The 21,788-nt window shown below is 46.7% G+C and overlaps 1 protein-coding gene across 5 annotated transcripts in view; it reads right to left on the minus strand.

The window, feature by feature from the left end:
* The window catches only part of LOC119382345 (cysteine and glycine-rich protein 1), a 110,294-nt gene that overhangs the window by 23,183 nt on the left and 65,323 nt on the right, over nucleotides 1-21,788 (minus strand). For all 5 annotated transcript variants that reach the window (XM_037650039.2, XM_037650043.1, XM_037650040.2 and 2 more), the window contains one exon: nucleotides 4,800-4,974. In XM_037650039.2, the coding sequence (XP_037505967.1) occupies nucleotides 4,800-4,974 (175 nt within the window). The remainder of the gene's footprint in view (nucleotides 1-4,799; nucleotides 4,975-21,788) is intronic.

A 21,788-nucleotide genomic window follows, 5' to 3' on the forward strand; every position in this document is an offset into this window, starting at 1 on the left:
ATTCTTCTTAAACAGGGGGTGTGCTGGAGCCAACGTTTCGACAAGCGGACTTGTCTTCTTGAAGGCTGCAATATAATGAAGCGTGTTTTCAATAAAACAAAGCTTCAGTGCTGGCGCCAGTGGTAATATGGCTGACTTGCACACGGTTTTCCTGAGTGCATTTTTGAAATCATGCATATAGAGCAAACCACTGTAGCTAAAAGTGCACCTCAATGGAGGTCTCCTCTCCTTCCGAGCAGGGAGCAGAGTATGATCCTGACAAGCCTCCTGGTGCATTGTCGTCTATGCAGCCTAGTCGTATTCTGTGGTGCCACATATCAAGCCATACAGACAAGCTCCCAGTTATCTTGCTGGCAGTAGCAATCGTTCAGGAAACGGATGTCACCAACAAGGCTGGTATCTTGCAAAATATCTCCATCGTCGGGAAAAAGAAGACGTCTTTGAGGATATCACACAGCTCCCTCTCCGTGATTGGAGAACAAAGTCCCAGTGAAATGAATCCCTCTTTGTTCCGGCAATGGCACTGCTGCAATATTTTGTGTGGTTAACACTTTCATGACCGCGGAAAAATCTGTTATTTTAGATGCGTAGCAGCTCTTTGACTAGCCTGTGTAACACTGTCCGTCCGCACAAACGCGAGGCAACGCGCTTCCCTCGGCGCAGGTGTTGGAGTGGGGCCAAGTAGGTTACGCCGCAGCTGGGCATTGACGTCACACACCCCTCGCACGCTTCCCTCGCAGGTGCGCGCGTACGTCACTCTCTCCCTCACCCGCCGGAGCGCCGCAGCTGCCGGCTCCAACGCCCGCTCGCCTCCCGTGTCTGCGTTTCAAACAAACGTTTACACCAGTAAACGCTACACCGAGTTTCGCTTCAAACGAATCTTCCAGCGCTCACCGCAGCAGCCGCGTTAGCGCCGTTCAACCCGTGACGCCACCCGTGCGCAACGCTGCTGCTTCGCATGCCATCAGCGTTCCCTTCGGGGAGATGGACCAATTTTTGGCTAGTCCAGGAAATATTTTTTTCCTGCCACAGAATATAATTGATGCTAAAGTGTAGGGTATGAAATGATAGAGGAAGAATTGGTCTTTCCAACAGTATTAATTCCAAACGGATTTATTTCGAATATAATAACAAAAATTATCAAACGAAGAAAAATGCATCAAAAAGAAAGAAACATTCATAAAAACATCAGTGCTACTCAGCAAAGGTTAAACATTTAAAAAAATCGAAATATACGTTTTGAACGCAAAGCCCTCGTAGAATAATAGTGGAAATATAAGCTCTGTAAGTACAAAGATTATTTACATAAATACAAGCATATAGGCACTAGTGCCTGTCATGCCACCAGGGGCGTAGCCAGAAATTTTTTTCGGGGGGGGGGTTCAACCATACTTTATGTACATTCGTGCGTGCGTTTGTATGTGCGCGTGTATATATACGCAAGCAAAACTGAAAAATTTCGCCCCCCCCCCCCCCCCCTGGCTACGCCCCTGCATGCCACCGCGCGATGCAGGTTCTCAACGTGGTGAAACAAAGGCTGGCTGCGCATGTTTCGGGAAAAAAAAATTTTTTCTGTTCAACTTTCCTAGCATAGTTTGCAGTTCTGGTATTCTTCAATTTTCCTGTGTATTTGTTGAAATGAACAGTGTAGCCTGTTCCAAATCTGCAAAAATCCATAATTGTACCCTCATTTGACCTCTTTCTCGCTCATATACTGCCGAATACCATACCGACCTTCACATTTCACCATTTTCTCATCCACTGAAAGGTTCTGACGGGGTTAAAAGATAGCGTAGAAAAATCGTTCATGTGTTGCAATAGAGAAGACACGTGGTGAAGATTCTCGTGAGATGCGACGGTCGTTTTCTTCAGATCAGAGACACTCAAGAAGCCTTTAAGCTTTTCCGTGGCATCACTGACGGTGGACGAAGGCCTGGATATATGTGTCGTCGACACCAATGCAAGCGCGGGACTTCAACGATTACCACGTACATATGGAGTGAGACGAACTTGCTCATCTTCTCTTCAGTAACCTCCCTCCATGGATCCGTACCTCTCACTGTATGTTGGCTTTCCGAAAGTATGCATCCACGCATACTTATCTGTATGGTTGCATATCTCTCTGACGACTTCTGCGGTAAAAACAACACGAAGACGCCGCCACGCAGCACACCGGAGCATTGGGTCAAAGTCCGCTCCACGCCGTCTTTGCGAAGAGAACTGCGCTCTTTCTGCAGCCGGCGCCAATTGCTCCCGCCCGAATGAAGTTAACACCTTGCAGATAAGAGCTGTTATTTTTAGAACGCACCGGATACGTTTACATCGATGCGCGGCAGCGATAAAACGACCCGAGGAGAAGACGAAACTTACCGGCGGATAGCTGCTGATGTTCCGGGGAGGTTTGACGCACTTTCGCCGTCCGTACTGAAGCCTGGCGAATCGAAGTCGTCTTCCGTGTCTGTGGTGCTACCGTCATCCAGAGATTTCCGCTCATATTAATCGGAATCCGTCAAAATTCGCCGTTTCTGTGGAGCACCCGCGAGCGGCGTCGACGCGTAGTCTGAAACAACAAGCGCTCACCTACCCGACTGCGAACGAGCTTTAAAATCTCCCCACGGTGGAAAAAACAAACTCGCGAACAAAACTGATAAAAAACGTGTTATTTTATGCTTTGTGTTGCGTTAGCTGTCCAGAACCACTCAGAGAGTGCCAAAACTTGATCTTGAAGTCACCGATAACATACTATCGATGGGAATAGGTGCAGTCACGAAAGTGTTAACCAACATTTTCCGAGCTGCTCACAGTTACCAGCCACACTGCTATGAGCTTTATAAAATTGTAAATGCTCTACAACAAAGCCAAATTACGAGACCTTTTGCTTTTTTGAGCCAATGCATAGTGGTGACCAAAATTCACGATGCCGTAATGGGTCTTGCTCGATTCTCAATTCGGCGCGTACTGCTGCAAAACATAAAACGTGGCCAGCATATAGGGAGGTGCCAAAATTGACGTTGCCATGCTTTCATATGATTTAGACCACAGCTCTTTTGGTTTTGTATCGAGCGACGGTTCTGCAATGTCGTGCCTTGATCATACTGAGTGGAGGGCAAGTGATTCGGTTGGTGACATGACAGTATCGGCATCGCACCACTCTGGTCAATACTCAAGGTCTCGATGTTAAGCCGCAGCAGCAGAATACATGACAGCTTCACTTAACTCTTGTTATTACAGCATGTCTGACTTGCATTTCTTTTGGCTTTGCATGTGATGATGTCAAGTGGACCTCACTGGCTCGGCATCAGATCGTGTTCACTGGATGTCAGATTCACCAAAATTGATATTTTTAAGTTATTGAAATTAGCTTTTCTTCTTTGCATAAAAGATGGAATTTCAATTTAACAAAGTTTCGATATCGCAAAGTAAATTGCTGATTTGACCAACTTGATTATATCGAGGTTTAAGTGTCTATCTGGCAGTGGGTTACAGCAGGCTAGTTTAGAAATATTCTGCAGTAACCAACAAGGCCCAATGCTATCACTAACCCAATAAGAAATGTGCAATGAGCCAATGGCGCCGTGGTGCGAGAGTGGACAAAGGCATCTCTCATGCTATGTGCAGCAGCTGTCCCCTCAGTGGAGCTGTGTCAGGTTGTTAGTGCAGCTCTGCAATGTCACGTATGGAGTACTGTGTCGTAGACTGTGCTAATAGCTATAAGAACTGCCCACCTGGAATGAACTTTTTCGGTTTTCCAGCACAACAGTGCTTTAGAGACCAGCGGGAATGGTGGATGCGCAGCGTACGACGTGTGAAGCAAGCGATTCTGGGCACGTTTATAAAGTACATGCTGTCGCTATTTCACTGTGAATTTACGCTCCACACAAGTTAGCTTATACTCTTACAGTGCTGACAGAACCAAGTGGCAACTGGCTAAGTGATCTCAAATCTGCATTACGTTCACGGAAAGCCATCGACAGATCCAGCTTCTCCCTCGTATGCATACTTTCAACAATTTACCACATTTCAGTGAACTGTGCTGTCCGTAAATGGGAATTGTAAGGAACAAGCGCTAGATGCGTGGCACATGGGGACCATGAATTTCTTAACTTTTACTCCACCTGTAGTGCCTTCCCCTTGACAGAACTGCGTGGGCAAGCGAAGCCACGTCACGCCGTTCATAGTGCTACGTGAGAGCTAAGATATCACATGCAAAGCTGGCACATATCAAAATGACTCAAGCACTCGCGCAGCCCAAGCAATGTCCACAAACGGAACTATACAACTGCACAGAAAACTTTGTGCAACTGCTATATGGCGTCACTACTTGCAACACATTTTGGCGATCGTACGTTTTACTAACGCCCATCGCAATGGGTTGTCTAAGACTTAAGATCATACTACAGCACATGTCGGATGCAAGTGTCATCGTTTACTTAGTAATAAGCAGGCAAAATGTTAAGAAATAATGCATGCAAACCTCGACGTGTGCTTCCAGGTTTAAGCTGGCCTACATCGCCATTTCAAAACACGACTGCTTCGGTATAATCGATGTCCTTTCTGAGGCCCTCAAAAATGCTGCAACTTTCTAAAATCCCACCTGTTTTACCACACTTGTGGCCTTCGTGCACATGCACTTACATACAATGTGGGCATAGGAGACAACAGTTCGTAGCACGTGGGTGGAAACTGAGGTGGCCACCGTGGCACTGCCAGCGTGCTGGCGCAGTGCGCTGTTGCGCCACCTGTAGGTGCTGCACGTTTTCGATAGACACATCCTGTTTAAAATCACAAGTGAAGTTTACCTGGTTGGTGTTCCATTCTTGTAACCGGTGTCCATGGAGAGCACCCCTGCACCACCGCCACCATAGCCATAACCCTTGGGGCCAAACAGCTTGCCATAGCATGAGCGGCAGTAGATGTTTCCTTCATGTTCGGTCAAGTTGCTGCTGTCCAAGCGCCTATGGCAGTCAGGATTGCCTATGTACCAAGCAAATTGCACACATGGCATGATGCTACTATGCCACATTTAGAGCACATGTTTTGCCACCACTTGGGTGTCTCATCTCACCACATTTAGAGTACATGCACGCCTGCTGCTCTATGACTGCTTTTTTACTACAACAATGAGGAGGACAATTATATTTCCATGTCATCTGCCAGTTCACTTGGCTCACTAATAGTGCACTTCATACTATTGCTGTGTACCAAGGCCAGTGATCATTTACAACAGCAGTACACCCGTAGCGATATCAACCTATTCATTTTAATGATTGCCTTATCGAACTGCAGACGATTATCAGTCCCATGAGTGGACTGCACCATCGATCATTAGCGTGATAAGGCGATTGGCATGCCTCGAAGTGTACCTGGCAGAGCTGATTGCACTGATTGGTGCGATGAAATGATCCTGAATTCATCACAGCTTGTTCTGATGAGGTCGGTGAAGTTTTCCAGTAGTGCGAGTGTTCCATGATGGCGCAGTCTTATTGGTGCCATAGGGAACAGCACTCCACGGGGAGCTTAACTGAAACTGCCCACCTTCCAATACCTTCGAATGTAGTGAGGATCAGCCGCAGGTGCCATGCTCGATCACAAGGACCTTTAGGGCTCAAAGTGGCTTCTCTCACTCTCTCCAGTTGGAAGGCATTACTCGCGAACATTATAGGCTTGTTTTGTGACGGGGTGTGTTACATAGGCATGTACAATTCAGCCAGTGGGCTTTACTCTACAGAAGCTCTAAATAAGAGCCCTTATTACAGCAGGGCTGTTATCCTCAAGGTTCACCGTGTGTTGTAGACAGAACATTATCACCATCACGAACGAGCACTCGCTCTCTTCATTTTTTTCCTCTTCTTCTGCTTTGCTCCCAGAACACGCACACCAATTTGTCCAGCGTGGGATGCAATAACTCTGATGGCCGAGAGAATGAGTACAGAGAGGGAGAGAAAGAAAAAGATAAATTTTGGCGAAAAAACTTTATGGCAAGGTGAGGTTCAAATCCACGTACCGAAGGCAAGCGTCGTAACCACTCTGCTATCTAGTACACCAGCAGAGGGTAGCATAGCCTTGTGTAGTCTAGTATTCTAGGGGAAAGGGAAGTGAGGGTGAGGGAGAAATAGAAAGAAGGCGAGAGAACAACTGCAGAGAGAGACACACTTGATAGAAACATGCAAAAAAGAGAGAGCAAGCATAGCCATGCATAGTATAGCATAATAGCAAGCGGTGGGAAAGAGAGAGGTGACAATGTAAAAGGGCCTAGTGAAGCCAGGACCAGCTAGGTGCCCACAAGCTCTGCTGTGACCCAGCCTTGCCCAACTTAGTGCAAGCAGTGCTAATGTTTTTATTAACTGCACACATGACTGAATAGCGCAATAAAAACCACAGACAAGGTAGAGACGACAGACAGGACGGAGCGCAAACTTCAACTGAGCATTTATTGACAGAAAAACAGGAAACCACAAGCTGCGCAGGAGGATGCGCAACACGCAAAAAAATCACTCAGGCACGCCCCCAAAAACGTCACTAACTTTAACATGTTTCATGCTTACGCAACCCACACGTGCCACACCTAGCCAAACGGTTCTGTGCGCAGATTTCTTTCTAAGAATATGCATTCTTTATTGCTGAGAGCCAGCGACGGTGCACTCACACACCGATCACCCGCTTTTCTTATGCAAAAGGCCTAGAAAATTTCTCTGTCTGCTTGCCCTCTCAACCGCCTGAGCACACGGGTGCAGTTAAACTGCGCTGTGCACATACATCTTCGGCAATGGTCCGCGAGATGTCCGGCAGCAGCTACTGCACTGTTTGTGCTGCTGACTATGTCCCTTGTTCCATAACTGTGAGTCCTTACAGCTTTCATTACAGTAAAGTTGCTTAACTCAAAATGGACATTTTCATGCTCCTAACTGCAAAACTACTTTTGCCTAACTACTTTTGATGCCCTTATGTGTGCAGGGTCACTTGTGCTTAAGGAACAAAGGAAACTGCAGTGCAAAGGGCATTTACGTGCACCATCTATTCAGTAAAGCCACCTAACTGAATTATACAACCAATGCCATGCCAATGTTGTATGACTCACCACGCCAGGATATAAAGCGAGCAATGTGTGCCCCTGCCAGAATCCCAAGCCTATGCCCTTTTGCAGGTAAATGTCACATGAACGAAGACACATTCAAGGGGCCAGGAAGGTGCTCACAGGAGAGTCCAAGCTCCCTGCCAAGTGTGCGAAACACCAGTGTAGCCGACCCAAGCAGAAAACCATCGTCAAGTAGCACCACTGCACGAACAATGGTGACATCTGTGTGGCTCACACACAGGTGTTGGATGGCACCCTTGAGTAATGGCGTTACTGAGTGACTACAGCGAGACGTTTCTTTCAAACATTTTCAGCAATGTTATATGTTTGATGCAGGCACAACTTCCACTAACCACCTCCACATAAACGACCCCGGCAGACCGCTGGCAGCCACAAGACAGCCAGCTAGTTCCATTCCCAACAAGAAAGAATCTCATAGTCACATGTGTTGGGATCCCAAGACAACCCATGGTTGCCCAGAGGTTGCAAAATCAAACACTGGGACAGTCGCCATAAATGCAAACACTATACCGCTGTTTCAGCAATTGAAACTTGGCGCCGCGCTGGTCCTTTTCGCATGGCCCACCTTGAAATAGGTTTGTCGAAAAGATGAAGCAATGTCCTTGAGCATTCACATTTGGAAATACCTTCACATGCATTCATAAGATCACGCATGACTTGGCGTAAGAACTGTGCCGTAAAGGCTACTGTCCTCGCATGGTGCCCCGAGAACAATGCAAGGTAAGGTGCCGCACCGCTAACGTGAATGGCACTTAACAAGCTCACCCAAGTTTTGTACAGAATATCTGGCTGAAAATTCAAGGACATTCCAAGGGTTTCAAGGACGTACAATGGGTAATGAATGTGATTAGCCAAACATCTAATCGCAGTCCTTTTGTTTGCCTTGTTGAACACAGGACAAGGTTGTTCTGTGTTCCTGCACAGTAGAATATGAGTTTCTTTTTTCCTGTGGCTGACTGTATGCTGGGCAGACAGGAAGATGTATTAATAATTGGCTGAAAGACCATCTTAAGAATTGCTCTCTAGATGGTTCTTCCCACATGGCTAAGCATCATAAAGAGTGTAAAGAAAACAAGAACAATTGCCATCCGCTTCTGAATGAAACTAAGATTCTGTACCGTCATATTGACCATTGCACTTGGGAGCTGTTCGAGACATATAAGATAAACACTAGATGTAGTTGCATAAGTGAACATTCGGTGTCACTCGCCGACTGTGAGCTGCAGTTCTTAGATAATACTTTATGACGGCAGCGTACTGTTGTTTTAGGTTGAGGTTGTTTGAGCGTGTTGGTAGTTCAGAAACCACAGCACACTAATCGAACATGAGACAAGATGAACAAAGGACAAGCGCTTTCTTGTGTTCATCGTGTCTCATGTTTTTTTTAGCAGTGATGGAAGTGACATTTTGCTTTCTGAAGCACATTCTGGAGCAGAAAAAATGCTAGTTTGGAGCAGCTATTGGCATTTTTGGAGCAGATGGCAAAATATTCCGAACGGCTCCTGCAGTTTAAAGCATTATTTATGCATCTCATAAGTATTAATACTTATTATTAAACATATTGCACCTACAATTATCACTACAAATTACAACAAACAAATAATTAAGCAAATGGCTGGTCACTGAACACTAAGATTAGCTATATAGTTAAATTTTTGGGTACTTGTGGCAGAAGTTATCTAAAACCGATAAAGCTAAGTCCCTAATCATAAAAGAAACCACTATCACGTACAGCAGCTTATAATCAGTAATAGAGCAAAGCATTCTGTTATTTTCATATTTCACCAGAATAGCCTGCATTAAAAAACAAAAAAACCCCAAGAAACTAAGTGTGCATTCTTGATGCAGCGCTAAAAGACGGGGACTAAGAAGGAACATTCACACAGGACCAATGCTCACTCGCCACTGAAAAATTTGTTTGAAAAGATCAACCAAGAAAACAAGAAAGACAAGTAAAACCCGTGTGCAAAAGCAAAAAAATAATAAAAAGGGGGGTAATCTAGTCACTAACATAAGCATTAATTCACAGAACACGTGCCCAGCAGAAAAGAAAACTCCTTTTCCATCAGTGACAATGATGCCTGACTGACGCATGCGTCACCCATTCTTTTGATATGGAAGGCTTCTATCACCTCTCGAGTGACCTTGCATTTGTGCGACGACAACACTTTCGTATCTGAAAACACTGGAGAACAACCACACGTGCAACAGTGCGACGCGAGATGTGAAGCATCCGGTTTCCTCAGCGACTGGTTATGCTCCTTTAAACGTACATTTAAACATCTGCCTGTTTGCCCCACGTAAGAATTCCCGCAAGTAAGTGGGATCTGGTAGACGACCCCGCACTTACATGGCACATATGTAGACTTTACATGGTTCGTTCCACAGCCTTCACTTAACACGCTACTGTGCTCTATTTTTCTCCTAACGAGAGGACAGATTCCCGAAAATTTATTTGGAGCAGAGAACACTGTCTTAACCCCGTACCTATTGCCTACATTACTCAGACCATGAGATAGCCTGTGCACATAAGGTAACACTGTTACCTTTTCGTATCTCTGCTTATTGTCACATTTGTTGGAATGGTTCTGACCATTTACCCATCTCGATAGCCTCTCACTGCAACTAGACAGCACACTGTCAGGGTAACCCGCTTGTTGAAGTCTCTGGATCTGTGTTAAGAAACTACACTCCATGCCACGTTCGCAAGACTTTGCCAAAGCAGACTTCAGGGCGGAATACGCTATTCTGTTCTTTATGACTTTCGAGTGTCGGGACGAAAACGGAAGGAGGGGCTTCTGCGATCTCGGAAGATAATGCCAACAAACATGACTGTCCTCGAATGAAAGGCATAAATCTAAAAACTGTAGCTTGGTGTCCTTAACCAGCTCAAGGGTAAACCTCAATCCACAGCCGCATTCACGGAAAACTTTCAGGATATCGGCTGCCCTTCTACTGTAGTTAATGCAAGAAAAAAACACTAAGTAGTCATCTACATAGCGAAATACCGAACCAGCCACATCCTTGAGGTTATCCTGAAGTTGCAGTTAACTCGGCTTAAGGCTTAAGTACTCGGCTTAAGGCTGCAAACTGTTTACACGTTAGCCATTAAGAAGGCGGCAGCAGCCCACCTTTGCACACGCTAGACACAAATAAAATCTGAGAACACATTTTTCTTGACAAAAAGCCACCAGAGCAAGGTTTTGCTGCAGCAGAATAATTAAAACTGAGATTGACGTGCAATGCAAGCTAATAACCATCAGTTGCACTGAAGTGAGCACACACAGCAAGGGTCATTTTGGCCAGTTATATCTCGTAAACAAAGCAAATGAGGACATATGATATTAAAACTGCGTGTTCTCTGACATAAGCGCTCTTCGATAAAAAATTGTCAAAATTAAGACCGGAGTTTTTTTATTTTATTTTTTGAAAATGTACTTTTCCGAAAAAACTCGCTTCTTTAACTATTTTTTTCTTTTTTTGTGCTGCCTGTAGGAAAATGATCTTCCGTATAAATGTTGCAAAGGCTCTTTTCTATATTTGACATTGTTTCAAGTTTCTGTTTGTATAATAGCAAAGGCACCAGGCGCCTCAAACTTAGAACCCTTTTTTGATTTCGGCCGTGTTTGCCATTTTTTCACATTTTCTTGCGTGGATGTAATTCACAGCAATGCGTATTAAAACCAGCAAAAAAAAAATTTTCTACACATCATTTACAGTACGCGCTAAATTCGGCCGCGAAATCCGAAAACATTGCAGTGAGCAAAAACAGGAGGCCCGCGCAGCCACCTTCAAATATTTTTTTGGCGCGCTGGGAGCGTTTCTTGGAAATAAAATTTTCAGTTCCGTGCACTTTGAATGTGCCCACATAACATATAAAAAACCCAGGCAAAACAAAAATTGCAACCAGACAGGCATGTTCAATCTCTCATGGAATCACCCGTAAGCATTTTTCTACAGCTTTCAGCAGTGCTTCTTTAGTGTTATGTTGTGGGGTTGCACACGCAACCCATTGTCTTCAACGCGGCGGCACCTCGGCTTCGCGCTACGTTTGTACGCACAGTGGCGAGAGGGGTTGCGTGGGAGAGGGCACTGTGCCACTCCCGCAGCCCTTCGCGCCCTGCTCCCTGGCCGAAGCCGAGATGCCCCGTTTTCCCTCCTTGCCCTTTTCTGGAGAGCCCTTTTCTCCCCCGTCGTATTCAGACGGCGGAGAAATGCTCGGGGGAGACGAGGGGATTGCGGATCACGTGACCGCGACATCACGGATTAGCGAGTGGGCGTGACCCCCCCCGCGCCTCCTCGGGGGAGACGGGGACCTTTTCCCCGAAAGGACAAACAATCCCCCGGCGGTGGGGGATATAGCGAAATTTCGAGCTCTTGTTTGGCCACATTGTTGCACTTGCTCCTGCAAAGAGCGGCAGCGGGTGTACAGTCTGCAGCTACATGGTCGTCTGCAGCTCTTCGTCAGCAGCTCGTCAAACGGGTGGTGCAAGCCACCAGAGTAGTCTAGCAACACTGGTCTCCCCCTCCGTTCGCCTCATCTGTGTGAGTGGGGGGCATTTGTGGAGACTTCTCCTCGCGAGCTGACGTCACTAGGCTCCGCCTTTATCCCCCGAGCATTTCTCCCCCGTCTGAATACCGGAACGCGCGCCACTTTCTTGGGGAGCTCCTTGTCTTTCGACTCGGGAAGCGGTGACGACCACAGCTCGATCGAGTCGGGATTCACCCAGCCGCTATCACCCCCTGCGCAACGCCCGGTCTTTTGTGGGCGACTTACCGCCTCAGGGCTGGACTGAAAGGCCACGAGAGAGGTGAGTCCGAGCCTTATCGCTCTCCATCTCGTGTTCTTCCCATTTTGTTGTTTTGACGTTATGCGGAACTTCTCCGCCGCTTCATTCCTACCTGTATATTTTGTTGCGTTGGTGGCGCTTTGGCACAATAAACTGTGTCAAGCAAAGAACTTGTCTCTGTTACCACTGGCCTGAAAGCCGCCGTGGTCGCGACTCAACGCGAACCATGGGTTAGGGGTCCAGCTCTGACTGTTAGGGCTGCTGCGTAGCGCTAGTAGCGAGTAACTACACTCCTCTATTGCGCGGTGTGATCCAAAGATGGGACAGTTTCACATGCGCGGATCTGTTTGTTACAAAGTAACCCCTATAATGTCCTAGTTCGTTAATGAGGCTAACGGGAACCCCCATCTAAACCCGGGGCTGTGCGCTTTAGAATTTTTCCTTCGCGCTTTTTCCAGTTGAAATTCTCAAGTACTAGCTCTTCCTCGGTTGCTCTCTCCGCCATACTTTTACTCACTAGAGAAATCCCCAGGACGATCTTTTTAAACGAATCGGCTGTTACCTTCCGGATGTAACCTAGCACTTCGTACCCTCCCAATTGATTTCCTCCTTCATCTACAATATGTTGTATTGTGACAGACTTCCTACTTAGCGCTTTTATGTGACTCCAAAATACCCTAGGCACGGCCTTCTTTTTTTCGTGAATCTCTGTCACCCAGCATTCACTTTCACCTTTAATTTTTGCCTCGACCAATTTCTGTACAACGGATTTTTTCTCTAAATATATTTCCCATACTTTGCTGACTTCGTCCTGTGGCCGCTGCTCCTTTTTTGCCTGTCTATGCTCCCGTGATGCTTCATGTCGCTTCTCGATCACTTCCCAGATTTCCTTGTTCCACCAACTTGTTGGCTTCCTCTTCCCTTTCCAACAAATGGTTTTCTTCTCTTTCCCTAGTCTCCTTCGTCATTAGATGTAACAGCTCACTATACTTCCAGTTGTCCTGCCAGCTTGCCTACTTCTTCCTCGACTCTTGTGGCTATATTTTTTATTTGTTTGTCATTTATCATAGCAGATATTCAAAATGTACAGTGCCATCCGTCGACAATTCCATAAGCTCGATCCGTCATGTTTTTTTGTTGAGCGTGAAAATGAAGCCAGCTGCATATCGCAACCTTTCAGGTGCTAGCTACTGGTTTATTTATCTTCGTTCTGCGATGACTTCCCAATGCTTCGTGCGCTGTTCAGGCAACGAGGGTGCCTTGAAAATGCCGGGAACAACATAGCACTATTTTTAATCGAACTTATCAGCTACCTGAACGAAGAAAAAGAATGCACAATCGATGCAAACTTGTTTCGTTTCGTCAACAAGATCGCCACTGTGCTTTGGTTCGGAAATCATCGGCGTGCACAAAAGCGCTCTTTAACCTCAGTTCTTATTTCTCTGTGCAATTTAGTTGCCCTCCAGCAACATAAGCTAGACCTTGAAGAACAATATATTACGATATATGCATTTTAAAGGAGACAGCCGATTTTGCACATGCGCAAGAGAGCATGCTTGATCAACATTAGCTTGTGGGTGTTGCAGATCGACAAAAGCAATGATTTACGTATATCATTGTGTGTAGGCAGTGCCACAGACGCTGCTGCGCGCGTCCGTGGTAAATCAGTGCTGCCACACGAGACTCAATCGGTGCAAAGATTCCAACATGCATCTCTTTGCAAGCTTTGCAAGGCAGTGTGCACCAAAGTACGTAGTCCGCATGCCGCGTGTGCCCTTCGCTTTATACCCCCTTATCCCTCTTTTATTTTTCGTTTGTTTTCTTCGGTCAGCATGCGCTGCGAACACGAAGCAAAGAGTTAGGGAGCCATACAGTAGATGAAGATTTTGTTCGGTAGATCTAGAGTTACTGCATATGGCTCCTACCTGCGGTAGCATATACAGTAACTCTAGGTAGATGATCGCACTCAGTGACGAAGCTAGTGTTCTAGAAAGGAGCCGTACAGTAGATGGAGCTGTTTGTTCAGTAGATCATCGCACTCATCTTTCCACTGATCACGGGCCCTCACATGCTGTTCGCAATAGCGCACGGTACGTTATCCACACCTCCGTGGCATGCGAAAGCAAAGAGCGCAATATTTTAAAAAGATATGTCAATGAACGCACACGTATAGTATTCAAGAATACCAGAACGACAATACTAAATCCGCGCATTAGATTATGACCACAAACATCATAAACAACCAGTGTGCAGTAAAAGAGCGTTACTCGAGCTGCTCTCTTTGTATATACAGTTTAAACGCGCGATCAGTATTTTTGTTTGGTTTGTGGCACACTGCTCATGCACATGTCCATGCCTTGTTTATTTAAAAAAACTGCGACACACGCTATTGCGGAGAGTGTAGAGATACTTGTTTCTAAAAAAATGAGCTGAGGAAAGCATCACAGCTTTGCACAGGTCGAGAAGAAACGAAGTGGTGTCTACATCTGACGAGTGTTTACGACGCATGTACAAAATCGCAGTGGAAAATACAATGGAGATGCATTGCAGTGCAAGGTTATCTTAGAAAATTGACAGTCACGCCTCCTCTCCAACGAACACTTTTCTTGAACGCCTACCTCAGATCAGAAGTGCACGCCACTAGAGAACAGCTGCTTGGCTTTGCAAAGCGATGCGCCTCTTGAAGTTGCCGTCCGGATGAGTTTTGAAGCACACAGAGCTCCGATATTGAGTTGTCGTAGATATGTGGCAGCACAGTGATGTCCGCTGACCGTTCGGCGCTAAATGATGAAAGAAACAGCCACATTTTCTTGGTCCGAAAGCTCCGCCAACGACTGCTGCTCAGCCTCTCCTTGGCCTTTCCTTATGGAGACGCTAAGACCTTTTCACAGACGGCTTCCTGGGCACTGCCGTAATCCTCTCTGGGCTGCGCTAAATAGGCATGACCGGCCAAAAATGCATTGCCGAGGCTGTCATGTCAGCCTTTGTAATCCCGCTCGCAGTCCAGCATGGCGCCGTTTTTTCTCTCCTGTGCCGCGACGTTGCTACGATGGCTAGAAGCGCGCCGATGCCTCTTTTTAGCCTGAGGCATGGGTAAGAGCGGCCACCCTACGTGTGAGCATACGCTGCTTTTGCCATAGATATCTTTTTCGTGGCGTTCACAAGTTTTTGGTGAAAACCTCTGTAGTTCAGCAAATGTGATTAAGTACATCCCACTGAAACCGCTGAACGTTGCCATACTCTTGCATCACTGTGAAAAAAAGGTCCCGTGGAAGCATCGGAGCGAGACTCGGTGCTCGATGCCAGCTGTGGGGATTTAGTAACACTGCGTATTTTCACAGCAAAATGGCACGCAGGTCATAAGACAAAGCTCATTACAAAGCTTCATATTTTCGTGACTGGCTAAATGTCTTCATTCACACTCATAAATATTGGCACAAGAGCCTCGCTTTGTTGCTCCGAATGCTAGACCAAGTTGCGCTGACAACAGCCTATAGCGATCACTTAGCCAGTAATTAAAAGTATGACATGGGAACCATCGTTAAAAGCACAACACCACACAACAAAAGAGAAGACCAGATGAGCACAGGTGCAAACTAACAACTGATTTATTGAGGCAGATCTCCAGGTATATATACCAACAGGCTGCGCAGGTGCATCGTCACAACAATCCCTGAAAAAATCGAACATATCGCGAAAGAAAATCAATTTCAGCTTTATACAGCGCAATGGAAGTGTCGCTGACACACTCCTCACCTGCTTTTCCGATTAGAAATGCTTCCAACGTTTCATGAGCCGTTTTTTGTCTGCTTCTGCCTACAATTTTTGTGCATCGGAAACGTGGTTCACAATTCGGGCATGTCATGAAGTGGTCGACAAGATGACTTCTCTCCTTGTTAATTAGGTTTCTTGCGTATTCATTGAGCCGGTCATTGAGGCAGCAACCCGTCTGGCCGATATATACTTTGCCGAAGGTCAGGGCAATCTCGTAAATGACGTTGTTAGCACACTGAACGAAACGTCGTTCATGATTCTTTTTACAGCCTCCCTTTTCCTCCACACACGTGGTCCAACAGCTCAGCTGAGCGAGCTTCTGGGGGACCGAGAAAGCCAACGGCACGTTGAACCGGCTGGCCACTTTTTTCAGGCTATGTGTGACCTTGTGCATGTACATGCGAATTACGGAGTTCTGGTGGAGCTATAACCTTAGGTGGATCCTTGGTGCCATGGCGAAGCCTAAGGAGCCGGAACATCGTACCGGCAGCCTGACAGTCACGGGAGGAACTTCAGTTCCTTCCAATATTACAAATATTGTAGAAAGGGTCCTAAGTTTGGACTAGAACCGTGTATGCCTCCTCACGAACTTGCAGCCTTGAACCGAAGAATTGCAGAGAGGGCACCTCAGGAAGATCGTGAACGCTGTCTTTTGGAAGGAATTGACTGTCTCGCCAAGATTGTAAAACGGACGGATCCAAGGGGTGCTAAAGACAGTTTGAAATGTGTTGTGAAGTTCTTTAAAGACAATGAGTTTTGCATCTTGCAGGCAGATAAGATAGGCGGTTTCGTTGTCTTACCCAAAACAATGTACTATGAAAAAGCTGCTGTGGCTGTCAACAAGAATTTATTTTGCATGAAGAAAGGCAAGGCAAGAGTTAAAGGTAAAGCAGTAGAACTTTGCAAGCGCTTAGATCTTCTTAAGCTCGCCCAAGATATCACAAACAGTGATAGTGTTACGCTGAGCGTTTTCTTTAGCGTTACGACGCATAAACCCGATGCCCCATTTCGTACCATTGTGAACGAACGGGGCACGTGGTAGCATTGCGTCAGTAAGTATCTGCTTAAAACCCTGAATAACCTCAAGATAACTGATCCGTTCCTCACGAAAAGTTCCGTTGATGTAGTGAACTTTCCTGAAGGCAACAATGACATTGGTTTTGCGTTTTCTGTCGACGTGGAAGAACTCTTTTACACGGTGCCCCATAGTGAACTGTTTCTCACAGTTAAAGGGTGCATTGATGAAAATGGTGTGGTTGCTTTCCAAAATGCCGCAGGTATGTCAGCAGGAAACCTTTGAGCCCTTTTAGAATTTTACCTCCAGACCACTTTTATCAAGTTTGATGACCAGATTTATCTTCAAAAAAATGCACCTGTATTGGTTCATGTATCGCGCCTGTGTTGTTTCATATCTTTTTATCATCCATTGATCGCTCTCTACACGATCGTTTTAATTCTTCTAACAATGACAAGGTCCTTAAAGGTTTTCGTTACGTGGACGACTTCTTATTTCTTTTTAACAAGAGCTCATCCTCATATGAGCATGTGCTGAAGTGTGTTCTAGAAGATTCTAGAAATCATGGGAAAGGGCTAACCTTCACTTTTGAACGTCCAGAAGAAAGTAAGCTTCAGTTTTTAGATTTGCAATTGATGTTCAACGAAAGTCATGCTTGCTGGGCGTACTCTCCGCGTGCACAAAAAGAGCTCCTTCCGTACAATTCAGCTCACTCAAAAATGGTAAAGAGAGGCATCGCAACTCTCTGTTTAGATTCAGCACTTCAGAAATCATGCTTTCACAAGGTGCAGGATAGTTTTAACCTTCAATTGGGGAGGCTGTTTTCAGCCGGCTTCCCTGGGTCGGTTGTCTTGTCTGTTGCTGAGACGCTTCTTAAGAAGATGAAGCACCGTTGCTACTTAGATGCCACGAAGCCCCTGGTGGGCGTCCAGAGTCCAGAAGTGATGAAGTACATGCACAAGGTCACACATAGCCTGAAAAGTGGCTAGCCGGTTCAACGTGCCGTTGGCTTTCTCAGCCCCCCAGAAGCTCGCTCAGCTGAGCCGTCGCACCGCCTGTGCGGAGGAAAAGAGAGGCTGTAAAAAGAACCATGAACGACGTTTCGTTTAGTGTGCCAAAAACATCGTGTAAGAGATTCCCCTGACCTGCGGCAAAGTATATATTGGCCAGAGGGGTTGCTGCCTTAATGACCGGCTCAGGGAACAAGCAAGAAATCTAACTAACAAGGAGAGAAATCATCTTGTCGACTACTGCATGACATGCCCCAATTGTGAACTACGTTTCCGATGCGTAAAAATTGTAGGCAGAAGCAGACAAAAAATGGCTCGTGAAACGTTGGAAGCGTTTCGAATCGGAAAAAGGTGAGGAGTGTGTCAGCGACACTTCCATTGCTCTGTATAAAGCTGAAATTGATTTTCTTTCGCGATATGTTTGATTTTTCCGGGGATTGTTGTGACGATGCGCCTGCGCAGCCTGTTGGTATATATACCTGGAGATCTGCCTCAATAAATAAGTTGTTAGTTTTCGCCTGTGCTCGTCTGATCTCTTGTGTTGTGTGGTGTTGCACTTTTAATGATGGTTCCCATGTATAAACACCAATTAGCCCAACAGTGAACTCTCTTAAAGGTATGAGCATATAGTATTTTCTGCGGCCAACAGTTATACATTGAATTGGATGAGTCAAGTATTAACAGAGCAAAAACTTGCATTTCCCATGAAGCCTGTGTCTTGAGGCTTGTCCCCGGGAGTACGAAATTGAGTGAAGAAAAATACTTAGCATATTCAAAAAATAAGAGCCAACCGACTATATTTTACTATTTGAGGTTCAGAACAAAACTTGTACACATGCAGGGTCATGTACAGGTTTCTTCTAGATGCACTAAAATTATTATTGGAATCCATGCAGTAATTAACGCATCGGTGATTGCAGACGCCAACATCTGCGGAATTCATCACACCCGCCCGTGGCCAAGTGCATGCTGCGATTCAATTTTCATTAAGCGAAAGGGTCATGAGCTGTATTAATGGAAAGTTGTCTAGGTTACAGATTTACAGTGATGAGTGAAGGAAACGGTATACAAGTTATGACATCAATAAAAAATGGCAGCACAAACGTGCGCTATATGAGGAACGAAGTGGGAGGCCCAGTATTGAGACCTATGAAACTGTTTGACAGGTCAACCAAGATATAAGACTTCAACAACGATTGACGATAAGCGTTCTGACTGATCGACACTTCTTTTTTTTTGCTGGACATTCCACTATTTACTCGAGTGTAACATAAAACCTCAGAAATTGCAGTGTTGTGTACAAGGTGAGTAATGAAAATGCTTAATGACCAATTAACACAGAGAGAGAAGACCGTCAAGTGGAAGATCGTGTTTGGACCGCTATCGACAAAACAAAGACGACTTTTCTTGCCATGTCGTGGCTACGAGATGTCGATATACTGAAACAAAAAGAAACTGCCCATGTAGCACCGCCTTTCGTCTTCACCCTCATAAACTAATTCAATTCTCAGGCGCCGAACTATAAATCTGATGGATTAAGGAAGCTTGTTAAGCATTACGGAAGGTGCTGAGAAGATCACGACATTATGAAGAACATGAAGTTTTTTGCGACTGAAACTGAAAGTGCCATAAATTTGAAGATAATTTCACTCAAGGAAATATCTTTTACAAATTATCCGCCGTTACTTTATGAATACCCCTCATGTTCTTTCACAAGAGCATTACTTTACTTTTATACACCCACCATGCAAGTATTGTTTTATGCATGCCAACGCATTCATGCACTGCCACTGTAGCACACATGACTCTTCTCCTTTTCTTTTCGTCTTATTTTGATTTATGCCTGAAAAAAAGAAAGGGACCGGAATAAGGCAATGAAACCACACCACGTTTGCGCAGTGCATAAGTGTGTGGTGAGCAGCCGATATAAATTGTGCCTCACCTGTCCCTTTCATAATTTCCATTGCTGACTGGGCGTGAAGACGAGATCTGTTGAAGAAGTGCTTGATTTTGTGCATAAAGGTCACGATAAGGTTGTTCAATTAACAGCGTCTGAATGCAAGCCAGTTGGTACGTATTGTCACAAGGTAGCTGTGGGTCAGTGGCACAAGGTAGTAGTGGGACCCACTCTGGAAGAGGGACAACAACGAAGTGCTGAAGGGACAGGCTCCGGTCCGCCATTGTCTCAGCCACTATTTCTGCTTGTATATATCTGTAAATATACGTTTTCTTGTAACATTATTGGTGGAGGTGCGGGGTACGCCTGCCTGCCTGCGATTCCTCTTGGAAAACCAACACGGAACTTCGGAGCGGTCGTCGCCTCCCTTTTCCTGCAATGACTGACCGAGGATCGCCGGCGCAGCGGCAGCAGCAGCCCCATGTGGTTCTCTTGCCTCCTCGAGACCCAGGAACCTTTTCAGGCACTGACAAAGACAAGGTGAATGTGGAGGATTGGGTCGCATTGTACGAGCGCGTCAGCGAGTATTACAGGTGGGACCCCACATTGATGCTCGCCAACGTGATCTTCTACCTCAGGGAACCGCACTCGTTTGGTATGAGACACACGAGTCGGAATTAACCAGCTGGGACACCTGCAAGTCGAAGGTCATCGAGTTGTTCAGCAGGCCATTTGGTCGTCAGCAGGCCGCAAGAAAAGATCTCGAGTCCCGCATTCAGACGTCGACAGAGTCTTACGTCTGTAGAGAAGCCTTGGGACATGGTAATGGGTTACCCTCTCCAGCGCCTTCTAGTGGGTCGTCCTCTTTGGTGGCTTGAAAAAGAACGCCGCTCGCGCAGGGAGTTCGTGCCTTGCCGTGACTGTTGCCATTACTCATTGTCGTTCAGTGCTGTCTATTAAACACCTTAACAATTTGGTGGAGAGTGCTCTGCTCCCATTCAATGCCCCTGGAGCTCCGATCCCGTACCCTGCCATCTACCATGCCTCAAGACGCCGCCCAGCAAACGCCTCCTCTCGCAACGAGCACATGTCCCGGTGTCCCCCGTATACGCGATCCACCTATCTTCACTGGCGCCGATAGCACCGACGTGGAGGACTGGCTCGCAATTTACGAGCGCGTCAGCATCCCCAACAAATGGGACGAAGAAGGCAAGTTAAGCAACTTGGTATTCTACCTCGCGGGCGTAGCAAGCTTGTGGTACAACAACCACGCGTCCGATTTTGCGACTTGGTCCGATTTCAAGACCGCCGTCATCAGCGTCTTTGGCCGCCCAGCAGTTCGTAAGCTGCAAGCCGTACAGCGCTTACGTGAACGATCTCAGCAGGCCGGTGAATCTTTCACAAGTTATATCTAAGACGTCCTCGACTTGTGTAAGAAGGCCAACGGGACCATGTCTGAGTCTGACAAGATCCGGAACGTAATGAAAGGCATTGACGACGATGCCTTCACCATGCTGCTCGCCAAAAACCCTGGCACAGTGGCCGAGCTCATAACGCTGTGCCAGAGCTACGAGGAGCTCCGCCGGCAGCATTCGATGACCCGCCGACCCCCATCACGCGACGCAGAGCTTGCTGGCTTGGCGGCAATAACTGACCAGGCCGCGTTGCTGGCAGAAGTCAAGTCATTCGTGCGCGAGGAAATTGCACGCCAGGTCTCCCTCCTCGCTTTTGCCCACCCGCAGCACGTTCAACAGTCGTCGACCACCCTTCTTCCTCCTCTCCGCCGAGCGATTGAGCAGGAAATTGCGGAGGTCATGCCTGAGTACCACCTGCAACCTCCGGCTCCTGCGCCCCAGAGTTACGCTCAAGTTGTCGCCAGGACGCCCCAAGTAATTCCTGCGGCTGCCCCAATGAGTTACGCCGAAGCCGCCGCTAGACCTCCGTTCTTTGAGGCGGGTGTGCCGGCTACATATGCTGACGCCATCCCTCGGCCCCGACTGCAGTCCACCATACAGTCATTTCAGCAGCCGACCAGTCAATCGCGTCCTGCGACATGGGCGGGACCTACCCCGGTGAACCGATGGCGCACCCCCGACAACCGGCCCATCTGCTTTGCTTGCGGTTACGCCGGTCACGTGGCACGTTATTGTCAACGCGTGCAGCCGCCTCGAGTCGCGTCACCTGTCACCAGCCAGTCAAGCCGTGC

This window comes from Rhipicephalus sanguineus, chromosome 2 (assembly GCF_013339695.2).
Source record: "Rhipicephalus sanguineus isolate Rsan-2018 chromosome 2, BIME_Rsan_1.4, whole genome shotgun sequence".
Lineage (NCBI taxonomy): Eukaryota > Metazoa > Arthropoda > Arachnida > Ixodida > Ixodidae > Rhipicephalus > Rhipicephalus sanguineus.